Raw genomic sequence first — 17,069 nt, forward strand, 5'->3', positions numbered from 1 at the left:
ACTTACTGATAAACTAACCAGGAATAAGTTTAGAATTCATTTGTACGCGGTAGAACTAAGAGCGGGCTGCGGAAGGTATAACAACGTAATTTCTCTATAATTTACTAAAAGATTTCGGCTTGTCAAGAACTGTCTTTAATTCATTTCTAGAACATATGTCGAAAACTGCATTAGGAAAATCATTCCGAATTTAATGTTGGTAGAGAGAAGAACAGAACTCGAGCAGTGTAGGTGAGCGTTTTCACACATTTAAAGCGGCCCCTTTTAGTGTCGCAAGTCCCAGGCACTGCTCTGAACCCCTCACCTTATAACGCGATGGCCACCTATACAGCCTAATGAATGCTTAATATTCTGTTCTCCTGATGCTATCAAATAGATTAAGTAAAACAAAATGCCACTACGATTACGGAGTCATGTCCCGCGAAAGAAATTCATCCATCTTTAATATTTATTAGTTAAACATTTATCAGAGAAACAAACCCTAGCTAGTGGGGGATACGAGACGAGAGTTCTCTAGAATCCATACAAACAAAGTAGCGAGCGATTACTAGTCGAATTATAATAGTTGTTTCGCAATATCAATAATGAATGTAACAACGTAACGTGAGCTAATGTTGTAAATCAATCACCCGACGCGCTCGGGCAGGCCACCTCCGCGCCGCCGCGCCGCCGCCGCCGCGCCGGTGACGCGTGAATCCCGCGGAAATTAACGCTGTACAGTGTCTGTACACGCGATTTATGTCCGTTCGACTGTATTTTGTATTGCTAAATATTATTTTTTAATTGGCCTTAAAAAAGCCGGGATTTTTTATATAAATATTATTAAACAAGGATCTTTTTTAAGATAATATTTATTTACTTTTAAATAAATTCATATTTGGGTCAATAACAATGCCGTTCGCCGTCGTAGTGTAGCGGCAATGAGTTTGACTGTAAACGCGACGGTTGCGGGTAAGATTCCCGTTCGGGGAAGTCAATTATAAAATAATTCCACGTTCTTGCTAAGATAAACCCAACACTGAATTCCGGTGCGTGAGAAATAGAGTATCTTAACACTAGGTCCCTTCTGTCTTCCTACCTATGTGATAGATACTTTCATATATACATATATGTATATATGTATATTTCAGAACTGCATCGTATTAAAGTAGTTGCGAAGCTGTTTTCATCTCGTGTAACTTTGATGTTGAGTAATATTCTTCTTGCGCGATGAAATTTATACTTCGTTGTTATACTTTTTACTTTACTTTTATTGTTTTAGATTAAATCTTAAGCATTTTTAACACATGTGGCTTTCCTTTTTTTAGAAAACGTATAATATTTGAACGCTTGGATTTTCGCGTTTCCAAGAGGTGGGGGTTCGAATCCCGATTCGTTTAAAGTATTTTTCTCAGCGGCCTTGGTCACGGCGGGGCAGGGGGTGCTAATAATCTCCGGCAGAGATCCGGCTGTCAAAAATCAAAACGACCTCTGCACCTGGCAACATACAACACCAGGACCCTGAGAACCGACGAGAAAATAAAAGAACTGGAAGAAGAGATACGACTTCCAGCCTCCCGAACAAGCCGGTTTCCGAAAAGGCTACAGTACCATCACCACATACATACGCTGCGACAGGTCATACAGAAGACCGAGGAGTATAACTTGCCGCTATGCGTTGCGTATGTGGACTATGAGAAAGCCTTCGATTCTATCGAGACCTGGGCGGTACTAGAATCTCTCCAACGATGCCAGATTGACTATCGATACATCGAAGTATTGAAGTGTGTATACAAAGCCGCGACCATGTCAGTCCGTGTCCACGATGGAAGAACAGCACCTATTCCAATGCAGCGCGGAGTACGACAGGGGGATGTAATATCCCCGAAACTGTTTAACGCTGCACTGGAAGACGTGTTTAAGCTGATGGAGTGGAACAGCCATGGTATTAACGTCAATGGCGAACACTTAACACACCTTCGATTTGCCGATGACATAGTAATCTTGGCAGAGTCTCTGGAGGAACTCAGTACTATGCTAGGGGACCTCCACAACGCCTCACAACGGGTGGGTCTTAAGATGAACATGGACAAGACAAAGATCATGTCTAACGTCCATGTAACACCCATACCGGTCGTTGTTGAAGGCGTACCTCTGGAAGTTGTTGACGAGTACATCTACCTGGGACAAGTGATCCGAATGGGTAAGTCCAACTTTCAGAGAGAGGTCACTCGTAGAATCCAACTGGGCTGGGCAGCGTTTGGGAAACTGCAAAATATCTTCTCGTCTAGTATACCTCAGTGCCTGAAGTCAAAAATTTTCAATCAGTGTGTGTTGCCAGTGCTAACGTATGGCGCTGAGACGTGGTCTTTCACCGCAAGCCTTATTCACAGGCTCAAAGTCGCTCAGCGAGCGATGGAGAGCTATGCTTGGTATTTCTCTACGCGACAGAATTCGAAATGATGAAATTCGTAGACGAACGCAGGTTACCGACATAGCTCTCAAAATCTGCAAGCTAAAGTGGCAATGGGCAGGCCATATTGTCAGAAGGACCGACAACCGATGGGGAAGAAAGGTCCTCGAATGGCGACCACGCCTCGGCAAAAGGAGTACAGGCCGCCCTCCAACCAGGTGGACCGACGACCTTAAGAAGACAGCGGGAACCCGCTGGATTCAAAGGGCGCAGGACCGGACGGAGTGGCGAGCATTGGGACAGGCCTATGTCCAGCAGTGGACCTTAAAAGGCTGATAGATAGATAGATAGATTTTTCTCTCCTAAGTGATTCATATCTTTATCCTACAAATATTTTATAAGGAATAGGTATGCATTTTCTTCATTGGATTAGATTTAGAACACACAACAACGTTAGTATTTCGCCATGAAAATAATTGATAGTGCTAAAAACATAATAAGTGATAGATGCTTCCAGGCATTAAGATTGCAGTTGGGTCTTTAAGTAGGTAGTTACATTCACATCACACGTGATTTAGCCCTTTAGTCGTGAGTTCAATCCAACTTGGAGCAGTGCTTATACAAATTAATATACGCTATCTACTCGAGGCTTCGTCCGCGTAAATTTATTGATTTATTATAACAATAAATTATTGTGTTTATTGCTTAAGCTTATTGTCATATTATAGCCAAATTAAACAAATATTTTACATAAATTGTAGCCTGTGTTATTGTGATGTATAAGCTTAATTACTGTGAAGTTTTATCTGAATCCTTTCAGTAGTTTTTGTGGGAAAGTGAAACAAACATATATCCTCACACACAGCAAATTGTGTTTCTTAATTTCCATGAAGGGAGGCAACGCAGTGGCTCACCTGACTTCTGACTATCAACGCGAAGGTGGCGCTTTCGATTCCCACTGGGGAAATGGGAATTTAATTATTTTCCCTGCGTTGATAAAATGAAAAACAAAGTGATTTCTCACAAAGTTGACGTTGTTTTCTATACTTACTAGGTATCTTTACACCTCTCTCTCATACCCTAGGTCAAATATAACACTAGGTATCAGATATTATAAGATAATGTTTACGTTGTGAATGCCAGCGTGTCACGTTACGTAAGTATAGCGTCTTCACGTTGCTGCGAGTCTGTTGTTAAAATAAATCTATATATGCACTATAAATATTATATAGTTATAAATGTGCTTAGAATATTGATCTATATATGGGAAAAGTATTTGTTTCGTTTTCTAGTTAGAGGTTAGACACTACGCACACTAAACAAGTCACCGCGCGGCATCGGCTAGAACTATACGAATATTTATTTATTTTATTATGGTTATCTGTAGACACTTAATAAATCGTCATTTATTTTTTTATTTTATTTAATTTTGCTTGTAAAAATTGTGTAACTTTGAAAGCGCCAGGTTGCGGGTTCGATTCTCACTCGAGAAATGGGAATAGTTAATATTTTATTTTTTTCGTTAAGGCAAAGCTTGTCGTCGAGTTCCAGCACGTAATTTACACGTAATTCCTCCAGAAGGAAGTATTATAATGAAAACGGAGTGGCTCAACAATAAGTACCCGGGTTCCCTCCGTCTACCCTACTTTGTGTGCGGTACAGCGTGAAGCAAAAAAAAATGTTATTTTTCATAAAAGTAATATACTTTCTCATATTCAAAGAACACCTATTATAATAGTAAAATGTTAGTGGTTCACTTGTAGAACGCCATTCCCAGCGACGCGGCGCTCGAGGTACCTATAACAACCTCTGTAATGAGAGGGACGCACTCTACAACACAAATTGTCCTCTTTACCGGAAGAATTGTAGGAAAAATGACTATGAATAGTAATATACCTAGTACACTAGTAGTTTCTACGTTCCACTAGGATTTTTGTGAAATTATATCTTAGTTCTGGTTCTCCCACGTTCCCTAACTTACATTCAAAATTTCAATTTTCTGATACATTTAAGAATTGAAGAACACATTAAGTATAATGAAATAAATGTAATTAATTATTATCTCAAATAGAGATCGAGCCCCTCGCCAAAGCCATCCGCGCCGCCATCTCTTTATCTCGCATACAGTAGGGTAGGCCACGTAGTTTTCGGACATTTTCGCCTAATTGTTAAAACGATTCATTCCCGCAAGAAGGGATCGAACCTACACCCGAAACACCTGCATACACTACTACAATTAATTAAAATATCAAATAATAACTCATAATTCAAACATTTTATATCCAATTAAATCCTACATCGTTAGTCGTCACTGGTTCCATTGTTTTATCATTCGTTATCTGTAGAACAATTAGCGTGACGTATCTGTCACAGTGGGCTGTTTGCATTCTGTCGTTTGCCTATAACGAGGTTTGTTTTTTGTTTTATTTAGTGATGTTTATTTGTTTTGTAGTAGTGTTTCTTACTAGTGTTGTGATTGATGTTACATTAGTGTAAAAGAAAAAGGTTTGTTTAAATTGAATGGAAAACTATTAATAATTAATAAAGAAAATAAGTTGTGTAAATTGTGTAACAATAACATTTCTTATTAAAACAAAACTAAGACTTAAATTCTATATAAACACGCAATGTATCGAAAATTCGGCGGAAAACAGGGAACGGAAGTGTCATAGTGGGAACGGAGTGTCTTCACACTAGCTTCCCTCTGCGTACTTTGCTATGTGCAGAATACAGCGTGAAGCTAAAACAGAAAAAAGATAGGATTGGATTTGTATTCATGTGATCCCGGTTTAAGCTGTACCTACTAATAGAATAAATGTATTAATTAAGTTTAACATTTTTTTGGTATCACCACTTGAGTAATCTGCTTACATCCAAATTGGATTACATAGAACTATTCATTAATAGCTAATTTTCTACTTCAAGCGTCGATGTCTAACTGAACGAAATAGTCAAGGTACAAATCTCATTGAAAAAATATCCCGCATATAGTAAAATAGACAAATGGACCTTAAATTAAAAGATTCTGTACCCTGCTATCTCACGTCCCCTTGTGAGAATCGAGCCCATGACCGTCGCGTGTATAGTGAGAGGCTGCGCCAGAATGCGGCGGTACCTTTAATAAGAATATCCTTTTTATAAGAAAAAAAGAAGGAGACATTTGTCATATCGTGTAAGATTTCAATATATTAGTCACTTTACCTATAAATAACTAAGAGATAGTTATCAATTTAGGTAAAATGAATAACATTTCTGACTAAAATTGTAAGTAAACACAGACAAAGTCGCGGGCAAAGCTACTGTATAATAAAATTAGTAATACCTGCGGATGTGACGTCGTATCTGCGGCTATCATTCGATTAACTTGAACGACTCGTTTTTATGTCCTTCTGTGCTTCAATGTTCCGTAACATTGATAATGGGAAAGATTCCCATGTGTGTAATATTGTATCTTTAGTAAATATATTTTATGTTATATATTTACTATAATATATCTTATATGTGTAGCTATATACTGCGTTATGTCATTCAACACGCAATGATTCCGGAATTCGGCAGAGAGTCAAGACACTAAGTCACTCCGTTCCCCACTTCTCGTTTTATTTTCGAGTGGCCAAACCTTTTAAGTGGCCAAACGCTGCGTTTGTTCCCACAGCGAGGAAATGAAAACGATATATTTCCCCTAGTGGAAATCGAACCCATGACCGTCGTGGTAACCGCCAGACGCTATCCCAGTGCGCCACGGCAGCATTCCTTTCAAGTGTTTCATAAATGCCCCATCACCCTTATTATTCACGCCTTACCTATGTTTTAAAGTAAACTGTAAACACTGATTGTGGGAAGTTTGGTCTTCCGAAGGATGTTATAGATACACAGTACAATGGCCATTGTAGCCTACGTGTTTGACAAATATTGTGAATTCAACTTTAACTGGCCGGCGGAATCGACGTCTGTGTTGACGTCGATTTTTTTTTTATAGAAGTTACAGAGTGTCTTAACACTAGTTTCCCTCTGCCTTTCCTGCGATGTGCGGGATACAGCATGACGCTATCAAAACAACATTTTAATTTTTTATTTGCAATACTAATATTCACTATTTTAATATAATCTGTAAATTTAAAACAATATTATTTCTTTTAAAGTACCGCCCTTTTTACAGCATAGCAATTAAATATAATAACTCTCAGATCCCCATGGATCGAATCTACAATGGCGCCACGAATATCAAACAACAAGCACAGCTTCGATTTTCACATATTTTATTATATTATCACGTTTTTTTATATATTTTATTTTAAGCAGCGAATAAAAATAAACAATAAAAAGAACGATATAAAAGATACAAAATAATCATACAATTAAACATTTGAGACCAGTCGTGGTGCAGGTGTCATCTGGTTGTAGGTTCGGTTTGAACTCGGGAAAATTATATAATTTTCATGCTCTAGTAACGAGACAAGCGCGGCATTCGGTTCCGCCACCCTACAATGCAATGCCTCAAGAATTCGTCGGAATGTGGGGATAGGAAATGTCTTAAACGAGTGCTTTAATACTAGGTTCCCAGGTTCCCTCTTTGCCTACCCTCTGTGTGCAGAACGTCTCCGAAGTTTAATAACATTAAACTTAATTTTTACTTTGCGTATAACCAATGAGATACGAGAACGTTCACTGGACATCTGCCAGACGTGAGACACTTAAGAATGCAATAGTTTGCATTTGAACTAAATTGCAGTTGCTATTAACATTCTAAAACCCATTAAGCGCAGTGAGTAAATGTATAGCGAGGGAGTCACTCGTTGAGATACACGTTTAGATATTTTTATATTAATTGAGTTTTTTTTCAATATGTTACTTTGCTATTACATAAAAAAATAAAAAGGGATTTCAAAACTCTCTTTCGAACTGAGAAAATAGTGAGAAAGCACTATCGTAAAAAACATGTTGTCCTGCAAAGACGTTTTTAATCATTACAACAAGCGAAGCGAGGTGGTTGACGAGCGAGATGAGCAGGGGAAGTCCCTTAGAACAAATATATATACATATGTATGTTTGTATGTACATGGACATTATATCCTTGACCGTGGGAATTAATTAAATCCCATATAAAAAATGTTAACAATACAGAATAAGCGTCATTTTTAATTGCGCAGTGCTATAATGATTTTCTCGGTACTGTTCAGTGCTGGCGATGTCTTAGGTGTCAACTGTAATCGTGTAGGGGTTACGTGGTCTTTGTTTACCTACATATAGGCACGGGAATCAAAATTCATAGAGTAATTCCGAGTGACCTAGAATTATAAAATTTGGTAGCTCAAATTCAGAAAAACCTCGAGACGTGAAATTTTTGTACGAAACCGGTGGGCGAGCCCGACTCGCGCTTGACCGATTTTTTATTTCATATACTGACTCAACATATTAAAAAGTACCATACTATTACAATATATGTAAGATAATTGCATCTCCTCCAACTAATGTAAGTGCAAATGAATGCAATACAGTCGTGCGGATTTCCGCAATATTATAGTCTTAGGGAAATTTCATACATAATTTAACCATTATTTTGGTAAGTTTAAGCTTAAGATCGTTAAAGTGTATTTTGAGTTGATAGTTACGTAACTATTTATAAGTTATAACTAACAGAGCAATCATTCCTTCCGTTCCTACATTTGCCTCTCTACTCTATCACCAACTGTAGTATGGTATTCTAAACATATTGTGTATACCGGAAGTGGCATAAAGCTACCTGTCCTTCACGGCAGGTAGCCGCTTTGTACCCGCACCCCTTGTGTTACACGTGAGTAGCGCGGAAAGAATAGCTTTTATGTTTATTTATAAATATATGCCGTCGCGGTGCAGTGGTAGATTCTAGCTGTAAGCGCGACGGTTGCGGGTTCGATTTCTTGTCTTTACAGAACGTTCAATCTACTTACAATGCTATTGTGAAATACATAAAAAATATTAATAATTAAAAATGTCCTTACGACAAAACTTTGAAAATATACTTATAGAGTTTATATTCTTAAATCTTAACTATGAAGTCTTCTATTCGTACTTGGAAAATTAATATTTTCACATCCCCCCTCTCGCTCATGCCCCTCAAAATTGGGCGGAAAGCGGGAATACAGTTTGTTAGCACTAGTTTTCCTTTGCCTATCCTTCCATGCAGGAATAGGCATGGTTATTTATAATACCATTAATATTATTAAAAAAATCAGTTTAATATATCATATGCTTTGAACATATGTATTTAGATAACTCGCGATAAAAACGATATAATGACCATCTGCTAACGGGTGGTATCTGCTGTAAATTTAGACGTTCGTTTAAAAACAACATCTTTTTAGTTGTATGTTTTAAATTGGATAAAAAGTAATGAACAGTGTTTGAACAATAAGTTTTATATGGTTGATGAAGTGAATTGTGGCGTTGAGTTCCGCCATTCAATACATAGTGCTTCAAAAGGCTATGTATTGAAGATAAAAAGGGGAAAAGAGTGTCTTAATAGTAAATTGCTTTGCACGCCGTCTTGGCGTTGTTGTTCAGGGTTTGTTCCTCAATTCCCCAAACATTAGGCGGGAACATCAGAGTGTCGTGACTTTAGGTTCCCTTTACCCACCCTGCAGTATTTTTGAATGAATGAATGGAATATTTACTATTTTTATTTCCTCGCTGCGGTACCGAGGCAAAGTGCGGCGTTAAGCTCCGCTAGTTCACTCACAATGCCTCCAGAATGCGGCGGAAAGTGGGGAATGCAGTGTCTTAACACTACGTTCTTCCTAAGTGATACAGCGTGAAACTGCGAAAATAAAAAGTAATAGTATTGATTTAAGGGGATTGAATAAACGGCTATAAATGTTTCATCTAATCGAAATCCCATATATAATGCACGGGACCCTCCTCTACGCTATATATAGAACTAACAGTCATGGTACCGTAAAATAAAAACCTTATATATACAGTAAACTATTCGTATTTAGTAACTAAAATTTAATACGCTATGATGCATATAAGATGCGCTTGACTGTACGTGATGATTGCAAGTTCAAATACGGCTTTGGGGTCATTTTTATTTTTGCTTATATGTGGGATAATGATGCCGTCACGGTGTCTGACTGGAAGCACGAAGGTTTGGATGCGATTTCCACAAGGTAATAAGACAATGCGCTGCGTTAAGTTTCGCCACTCAATCTTACAATGTCTCGAAAATTGGGTGATGCGTGGAATGAATGTTTTGATACTATGTTTCCTAGTTACCCTTCTACAGTGTGAAATTGAAAATTAGTTTTTTTACCAACAAAAACTATAAGAAATCACTTATAAAATAATTGACTTTCCATTATTACAATTCAAAGCCGTCGAAGCTGAAAAACGTTGGTCTCTACTAATAAACCCAATAAACCTCGCGCCGCAGTATGAACGGTTAGATTATCTCTACATTGTTACCACTTGGATATAGCGTTATTAATGGAAGATACTTTACATACATTTGTATTTTCATTTTATTATAATAATGATGTTAATGATTGAATTGTTATCTATCTAATACATATAATGAAATTGCGAGTGATCGTTGTCTCTACATGGAAAATTGAGGGCCCTTAATGCGGCTTCGCCTGCTGAACTACTGCGGGTGGAGCTTATATGAATATACTAATCTGCATTGCTTTAGTATACTGACAACGCAACCTTATTAAAAAAAAATCCATAAATTGATAACTAAAGTTTCAGCCAATTCGATAAAACAATTATTAGTAGTAATTTTATTGATATACTAGCGGACCCGGACGCGGCTACGCCTGCTTGAAATATAAGATAGATGAAATGCTAAAAGTGACTATTATATTTATTTTCATAAGGATGAATATCAAAATGACGCGGTAACGAACGCGGTCGCGTAGCGACGACGGTTGTTATTAACATGGCAGAATAAATTGAATGTCAAATTAGAAAGTATTTTTATTTATTAGTATATATGTGTAATGTAATATTATATACTCTATAGCACTTCTGAAGAATGCAGCTTTCATACAAAACAAAAACAAAGTAAATCGATCCAGTAGATCCAGAGATCTTAGCGTTCAAACAAACAAACAAACAAACAAACTCTTTCGCTTTATTATATTAGTATAGATTTTTTATTTATGTACCGATTTAAATAAAATAAACACTAAATGTTATGGGAAGTTTGTAAAAAAAACAATAGTAAAAACTTTTAAATTACGGCGGAGACTGAAGGACGGAGGATTTTGACACTAGATTATCTTCACGCTGTTTCCCGCACATAGCAGGATAGTAAGAGAGAACTTAGGAAATTAGTATTAAGACACTCCGTTTAAGTTATATTTTCAAGGCACTCTCAAATTAGCCAAATAAAAATTCATATAAAAGAGTAAAATGGCATCCACACTAAAAGCTCTACGAGAGTCATTTAAAGTCTTTTAATTCGAAGCAACACCAATTCACTTCGAATAAGTAAGTGCTGGAGGGTACTAACTATAAATCTTTTTTACTATTATTATTATTTCTTCTAGTCTATTTTTTTTATTATTTATTCATTCAAGTATGTGCTTTCGATATTAGTTATAACTTGATGCTGTAACCCACACTCAGCGAGGTAGGCAGTGGGGCAGTGGGAACCTAATGTTAGAACACTCCGTTCACTATTTTCCGCCGAATTCTGGAGGCATTGCCTTCAAATCTCAGCCTCAGGAATATCTTAACACCAGCGGGATACAGCGTGATACTGAGAAAAAAAAATTGACAATGTACTAAAAACTTTTTTATTTTAAAGTGTCTGCTTAAAGATTAATTCTACGAGCGATCAACAAATCCTGTAGTTAACTGTAGCTTATATAAGTCGACGTCGACGCCGGTCGGAGCTTTTGAGCCACCACTGGCTGAGTAGGGTGACCAGTTTTATTGTTTTTTTATAATATTTTATACATTATCATACATACAAGTATACTATACGCAGGAAAAAATCGGTTGAAGTGATAGGGTAGGACAATTTTTAATAGTTTGATAAAAAATAACAACTCATAGTGACTTGAATGTGATTAAAAGAAGCCCTATAAAATTAATATATGTATCCCGTACACAGCAGGGTAGGCAGAGGGAACTTAGTGTTAAGATATTCTATTTCCTACTTTTCGCCGAGTTCTTTATCAAGGTAAAAAAAATATTGCCCTTATTTTTTTTAGCTTTACGCTGTATACCGCATATAGTCGAGTAGATAAAGAGAACCTAGTGTTATGACACTCCGGTCACTTTTACCCAATTTTCGACATGTTGCGTATTCTGTGGCAGAAGTTCTGCCGCAGAACCCAAACCTCGCGCTTTATTTTGTTACGAGAGCAAGAAAATGTAAGTAATTCGTTTTCCCTAATTGGATATCGAACTCGACTTTCGATTTACAAAATTTAAATTATAGTAGTGTGTGTATTTATAATTTGAATCATGGACACACTACTATGAATTTAGTTTTATATGTGCCGCCGAAATTGGGACGATATTGCTACGAGCGGGCTCAAATACTGAGCTTATGAGACAGTTGAAGGAAGAAATACATATATTTTGTATGAAAAAGGCCTTTAGAGTTAGTAAAGAATTGATTCTTGTATTTATTTAGTGATCAGTCACTCCGTACTACACGCGACGCCTATGACATAGGACTGACTAAGCGCGACGATCGTGGATGCGATTTCCACTCGGGGGAATTAATTATTTTCTTTTGCTTCCTCTGATTCGGAAACAAATCGCGGCGTTCAGTTCCCCACTCAACACGCAATGCTCGTAAAATTAGGAGGTGCTGGCGGAGTGTCTTAGCACTAAATTCTACCCTATCATATGCAGAATATATCATGGAGAAGAAAAACCAGAATTAAAAATACCTTTGACATATCAACTGTAAGTAACTTAAGCCCTAACTTAAATAGGTCAAGAGTGACTTCCATAGAAAATAAAGCAGTTTACTTCGTCTTTGCGAATGTGAACTAATCCCAGCACAATTGTAGGTTTATAGTTATACTTCTATGATAAAACTTATATTTCTGGCGTTTAAGCTTTGTGTCTGAGGCAAGTGATTATTATAGAACCGGCACATTTTAGACGACTTCATATGAAGAAATAATTTGGTGAAAGAATATTGTTAGAATTTGTTATTGTTAAGTGATATCATTTACTTTATTGTGTTCACGCTGTATCCCGCATGTAGCAGGGTAGGCAAAGGGAAACTGGTAACTAGGGTTCGCTCAATACTCTGTTCCCATTAAGACATTTCTGCTCTCCACTATCCGTCAAATTCTGGAGGCGTTGCGCATTGAGTGGCGGTACTCAACTCAACGAGGAATATTTAAATAATCTTTAAATATTTAAATATTTAATTTCTTCGAGTGGTAATCGAACCAACAACCTGTTGTGCTTTCAGTTTCACTCTTGAGCCGACTTTCTTAAAGTAATATAATAATAAATATACCTATCTATTTTCCTATCCCCAAATGGGAATCAAATCCACAACCAGAGAAGCTAAAAACGATATATTTTTAAATACTTGTTAACAATACCCTGATAGGTATATGATGACGAATGTTCTCTTTGAGTAATTTAAAGTCGAATCTAATAGAAGTATAAAATATATTAAACAAAATATAATATTTCAATATAATAATTGCAAATACTTTAAAATCGTAAATTGTCAGTCTGGCGGATGTTTGCAACCGGCGCGGAAGTAGTTCTTTCGGAAGAGTAAAAGAGAAACTTGCTTACTTGCTTTTTAAAATATAATTGTGTATTAGAGTTTGACGTTGCGCTGGAGTACAACATAAAAGCGGCAGTTACGAGTTTAATTTCTACGTTAGGTCCCCTGAAAGAATTATTTATTCACTGCCTTGAACTAGAATCGTAGACGCCAAAACAATGAATTATTTTGACAAATATTTTCATAAATATTTGTCTGTTTTTCTGTGCATTTGATGACACTAATCTCACGGCTTAGCCGATTTAAATGCAGTTTTCACTATTGTATTTTGGCATACTTCCCTTAACATACTAAAGTGTTTGTTTTTTTAAATTCGGTTCATGAATAATAAAGTTACATCAACATAAGGTAGTACGACAAAAAGCTACAAAATAATTTTATTATTGAATTGGCTATAGTTTTTTAACACTAAAATAATTCAGATTAGGAAAAACTAATTATGTAGTTCTAGCGGGCGAAGCCGCGAGCGGGTCACAAGTTCTAAAATAAAATATATAAAATAACAATTTAAAATGTAACTCTGTTTTTGCCGCTTTCGTAGTAGCATATGAAAGTAGCTCAATTTTTCTTTATAATTGTGGCATTATTAGATTATTATCAATGCAAGAAAGTGCTCGGTGAGTTTTACTGCATTTAATTATAAATTATAGTAAATAATAGAAATGTTTTATGTTCCATTTGAAACTAGAACTCGAGGTAGTTGTGCGACTGTATACGCGACGTTGGCAGCTTAGGTTCCTATTCAGAAATGCTATAAAAACAAGCTGTCTAGATGTCACGGTATTGTATTTTATAAATCAAGCCCTTTCATTTTATACCCATATTAGGAGGGTTGTGCAAAAATATATAGTCCGCCATTTTGTGGCTGCGGCCATTTTGGAGTAATAATAATATTCATTATCTGTAATTTCATTGTCATTAGAACTAAAGTCGTAGTCCAAATATTAGCTCAATCGGACACAGACAAGAAGGTCTAATTGAGTTTGCGAGATATGCTAACAAATAGATACTCGTACTAACACATCTTCACGTTGCAGGGAGAATCTAGTGTTAAGTCACTCCCCACTTTTCGCCGAATTCTCGAGGCACTGCGTGTTAAGTGGCGGAACTCAACGCCGAGCTTGGTCTCGTTACCAGAGTGAGAAAATGAAAATAATAAATATTTAATTTTCTCGAGTGAAAATTGAACCAACAATCTGTAGCGTTTACAGTCACACACTCGTGCCACTGTGCCACGACCTATTTATGTCATTGTATAACAATCTTAACAACGAAAGTCGCTCATAAATGTTAAATTATAACAATTTCCATGTAAATAACGGATACACCACGTAATTTCAAGACGATATATAAGTTTTTAAACGGTTATCTTTCCGGCGCACGGATTCGAATGCGTTATATAAGCTTGTGTTCATACTGTGGAACGTCTCGCGTCGTCGCCTCGTATCTCCATAAGTTTATGAGAACAAGTAGGTCATGTGCGAGTCGGACTCGCCCACCGATGGGTCCGTACCAATTTCATGATATTAGGCCAACGGGAAGTGCAACTTATAAAAAATTATAATTATTATTATTAAACAATATGCTCGTACCTTCTAAGAAACTACTGGATAACTATTTGATATAAATTTCAACTTGATACTTTCACGTGATTTTGACAGACAGACACACCGACAGACACTTAACAAAGTGACTTTATGAGTAGGTATAAGTGTTCATTTCATTTTGTGGTACGGAGTCCTAAAAATATTATTTTTCGTATAATTTCAGCTTTACTTCTTTAGTAATAAGTGTAATAATGTATAAGCCACTTATTAAAGGATTTTTAATTTTAGTCAGCTTTGTTGGCTTGAAAAGTAAAATTTATTTATTTTTAATTCGAAGATATGGCGAGTGCAATGGCGTGGGGAAGGTGATTAAAAATGTTGCTGTTATATAACTTGAAAATAGTTTCACGCTTTTTACAGCACAGCAAGATTATAAGACAATTAAGGAGATTGATCAAATGAGGTTCCCACGATGAATTCTCCTTAATTTGTTCAGATACTCTGTTCCCTATGCTCCACCCTATTTTTATATTAAGCATTATCATGTTACCTGAGCGAAGAAATGAAAATAATTCATTCCACCAAATAAGAATTGAACCTAAAACCGTCGCCCTTACCGCCACATTTTTACGTTTTATTCCATTACTATATAAACCTCACTGAAAATCCTATGCATATATGTACGTCTCGGTACGTAACCTAGAAACTGAGTAATCGTATTTACATTCAGATGAAGCTAGAGCGGCTCGCTAGTTAGATTTTTTTAGACTCACGCGATGTCCTATATCATAATAAATATTTTTTCAACTTTATTTCCAGGCCAAGGAGGCGTTCAGGTTCCAGCATCGTGGTGCTCGGCGCGGAGGAGGAGAAGCGCCCGCCGCCGGATGACGAGACAGACATGCTCACTATGCTATCGCTTACTTCTGATACCGGTTAGTATTTAAATTGGGAAAAAACCTACAAACAAGATAAGGGATATCGTGTGACTGTAAACGGGACGCTTGTGGATTCGATTCCCGCTTGGGACAAAGTGCTGCGTGCTGCCACTTGACGAGAAATTCATCGAAAATTCAGCGGAAACAGGGGGATGGTGTTTTTTTTTATGATTTACATGATAAAAAAAAATTAAAGCTTCTTTGTTTTAGTTATCATTAACGCTATAGAGTAGCATGGAAAAATCGAAGTATTAAATCACTTACCATTATTATTTTTTTCAGCTTTACTCTCACTTTTTCAGCTTTACGCATTTAACAGGGTAGGTAGAGGCAATCTAGTGAAAAGACACTCCGTTCCCAACTTAACGCCCAATTTTCGAGGCATTGCTTGTTGAGTAGCGGAACACAACGCCGATTTTGATTTAAAAATATGTAAAGAAACAATAAAAACTATTTATTCTAAATACACTCTTCACATACTAACAACAATTTTCCTTTGTCTTCTCAAAGCATTATTCAAGACAGGAAACAATAACTTATTTGCTCAAGACCATTTAAATCGCGCGTCATGCGAATTACATAATGTTCATATAGCTATCTCTACTGGTAGTGAAGAAATATTTGCACGTGGTGTCGATAGAATGGATTAGATATGGAGATTATGCTAATTATCGTAGGTAATAAATTGTGACTAAGCCCTTACATCTAGGCTGATGACGTCACGATATATTTTTAATAGATTTGAAAAAATAAAATAATTGTTTATGACTGACAGATAAGATAAGGGCAGGCAGCTTGGCATGTAGGTTCCTTGATGGGTGCAGTGGATTACTGAGAGGGGAATACTTGAAATTCCTACAACAATTTATTAATTTTTACAATAAATTCGAACAATTTACGAAAACAAAGATCTTGAATATTTAAAATATTGGACCAACGCATACATTTTTCACCACTTTGATGACAGTGGCACCGACTCCCGACACAGGTCCTCATGCTTTTCAAATTCATAATATTCTTTATACAAATAGACTATTTATTATAAGCACTTTTGAATCGTCGAATTACATAAAGGTTAACCGCCGTCACTTTCTGCCTTCTCTTAGCACCCACTTTTGCTTCCTAAATCTTCTTAGCCACTCTTTTGTCGCTCATTCTTTCGACGTACCCAAACCTGAGCAAATTCTTCTTCATTCTCACAGTGACATCCTCGCTAGTAAATACCGCAAATCTTTAGAAAAGCGAAAAAGTGAAGAAACAGTTAAATTATTTCCGAACACTATTAAATATAAGATTGTTTTTTTAATCTGAAAAAACAAATTTCTCCTTTCGACTCTACTAATGTAGAGCTCAATTGACTTTTTCTAATTACCACAGTTAACGATAGTTTAAAGTTTTATGACATCAGGTGTTTTTCTGGGTCATGTTGTCCAAGC

General features: G+C 36.6%; 1 protein-coding gene across 3 annotated transcripts in view; it reads left to right on the forward strand.

Moving 5' to 3' along the window:
- The window catches only part of sdt (MAGUK p55 family member stardust), a 133,437-nt gene that overhangs the window by 48,693 nt on the left and 67,675 nt on the right, over positions 1–17,069 (forward strand). For all 3 annotated transcript variants that reach the window (XM_085199073.1, XM_085199075.1, XM_085199074.1), the window contains one exon: positions 15,515–15,630. In XM_085199073.1, coding sequence (XP_085055199.1) covers positions 15,515–15,630 — 116 coding nt within the window. The remainder of the gene's footprint in view (positions 1–15,514; positions 15,631–17,069) is intronic.

The sequence above is a fragment of the Heliconius melpomene genome, chromosome 16, assembly GCF_056956725.1.
Source record: "Heliconius melpomene rosina isolate 202511_hmr_F chromosome 16, ASM5695672v1, whole genome shotgun sequence".
Lineage (NCBI taxonomy): Eukaryota > Metazoa > Arthropoda > Insecta > Lepidoptera > Nymphalidae > Heliconius > Heliconius melpomene.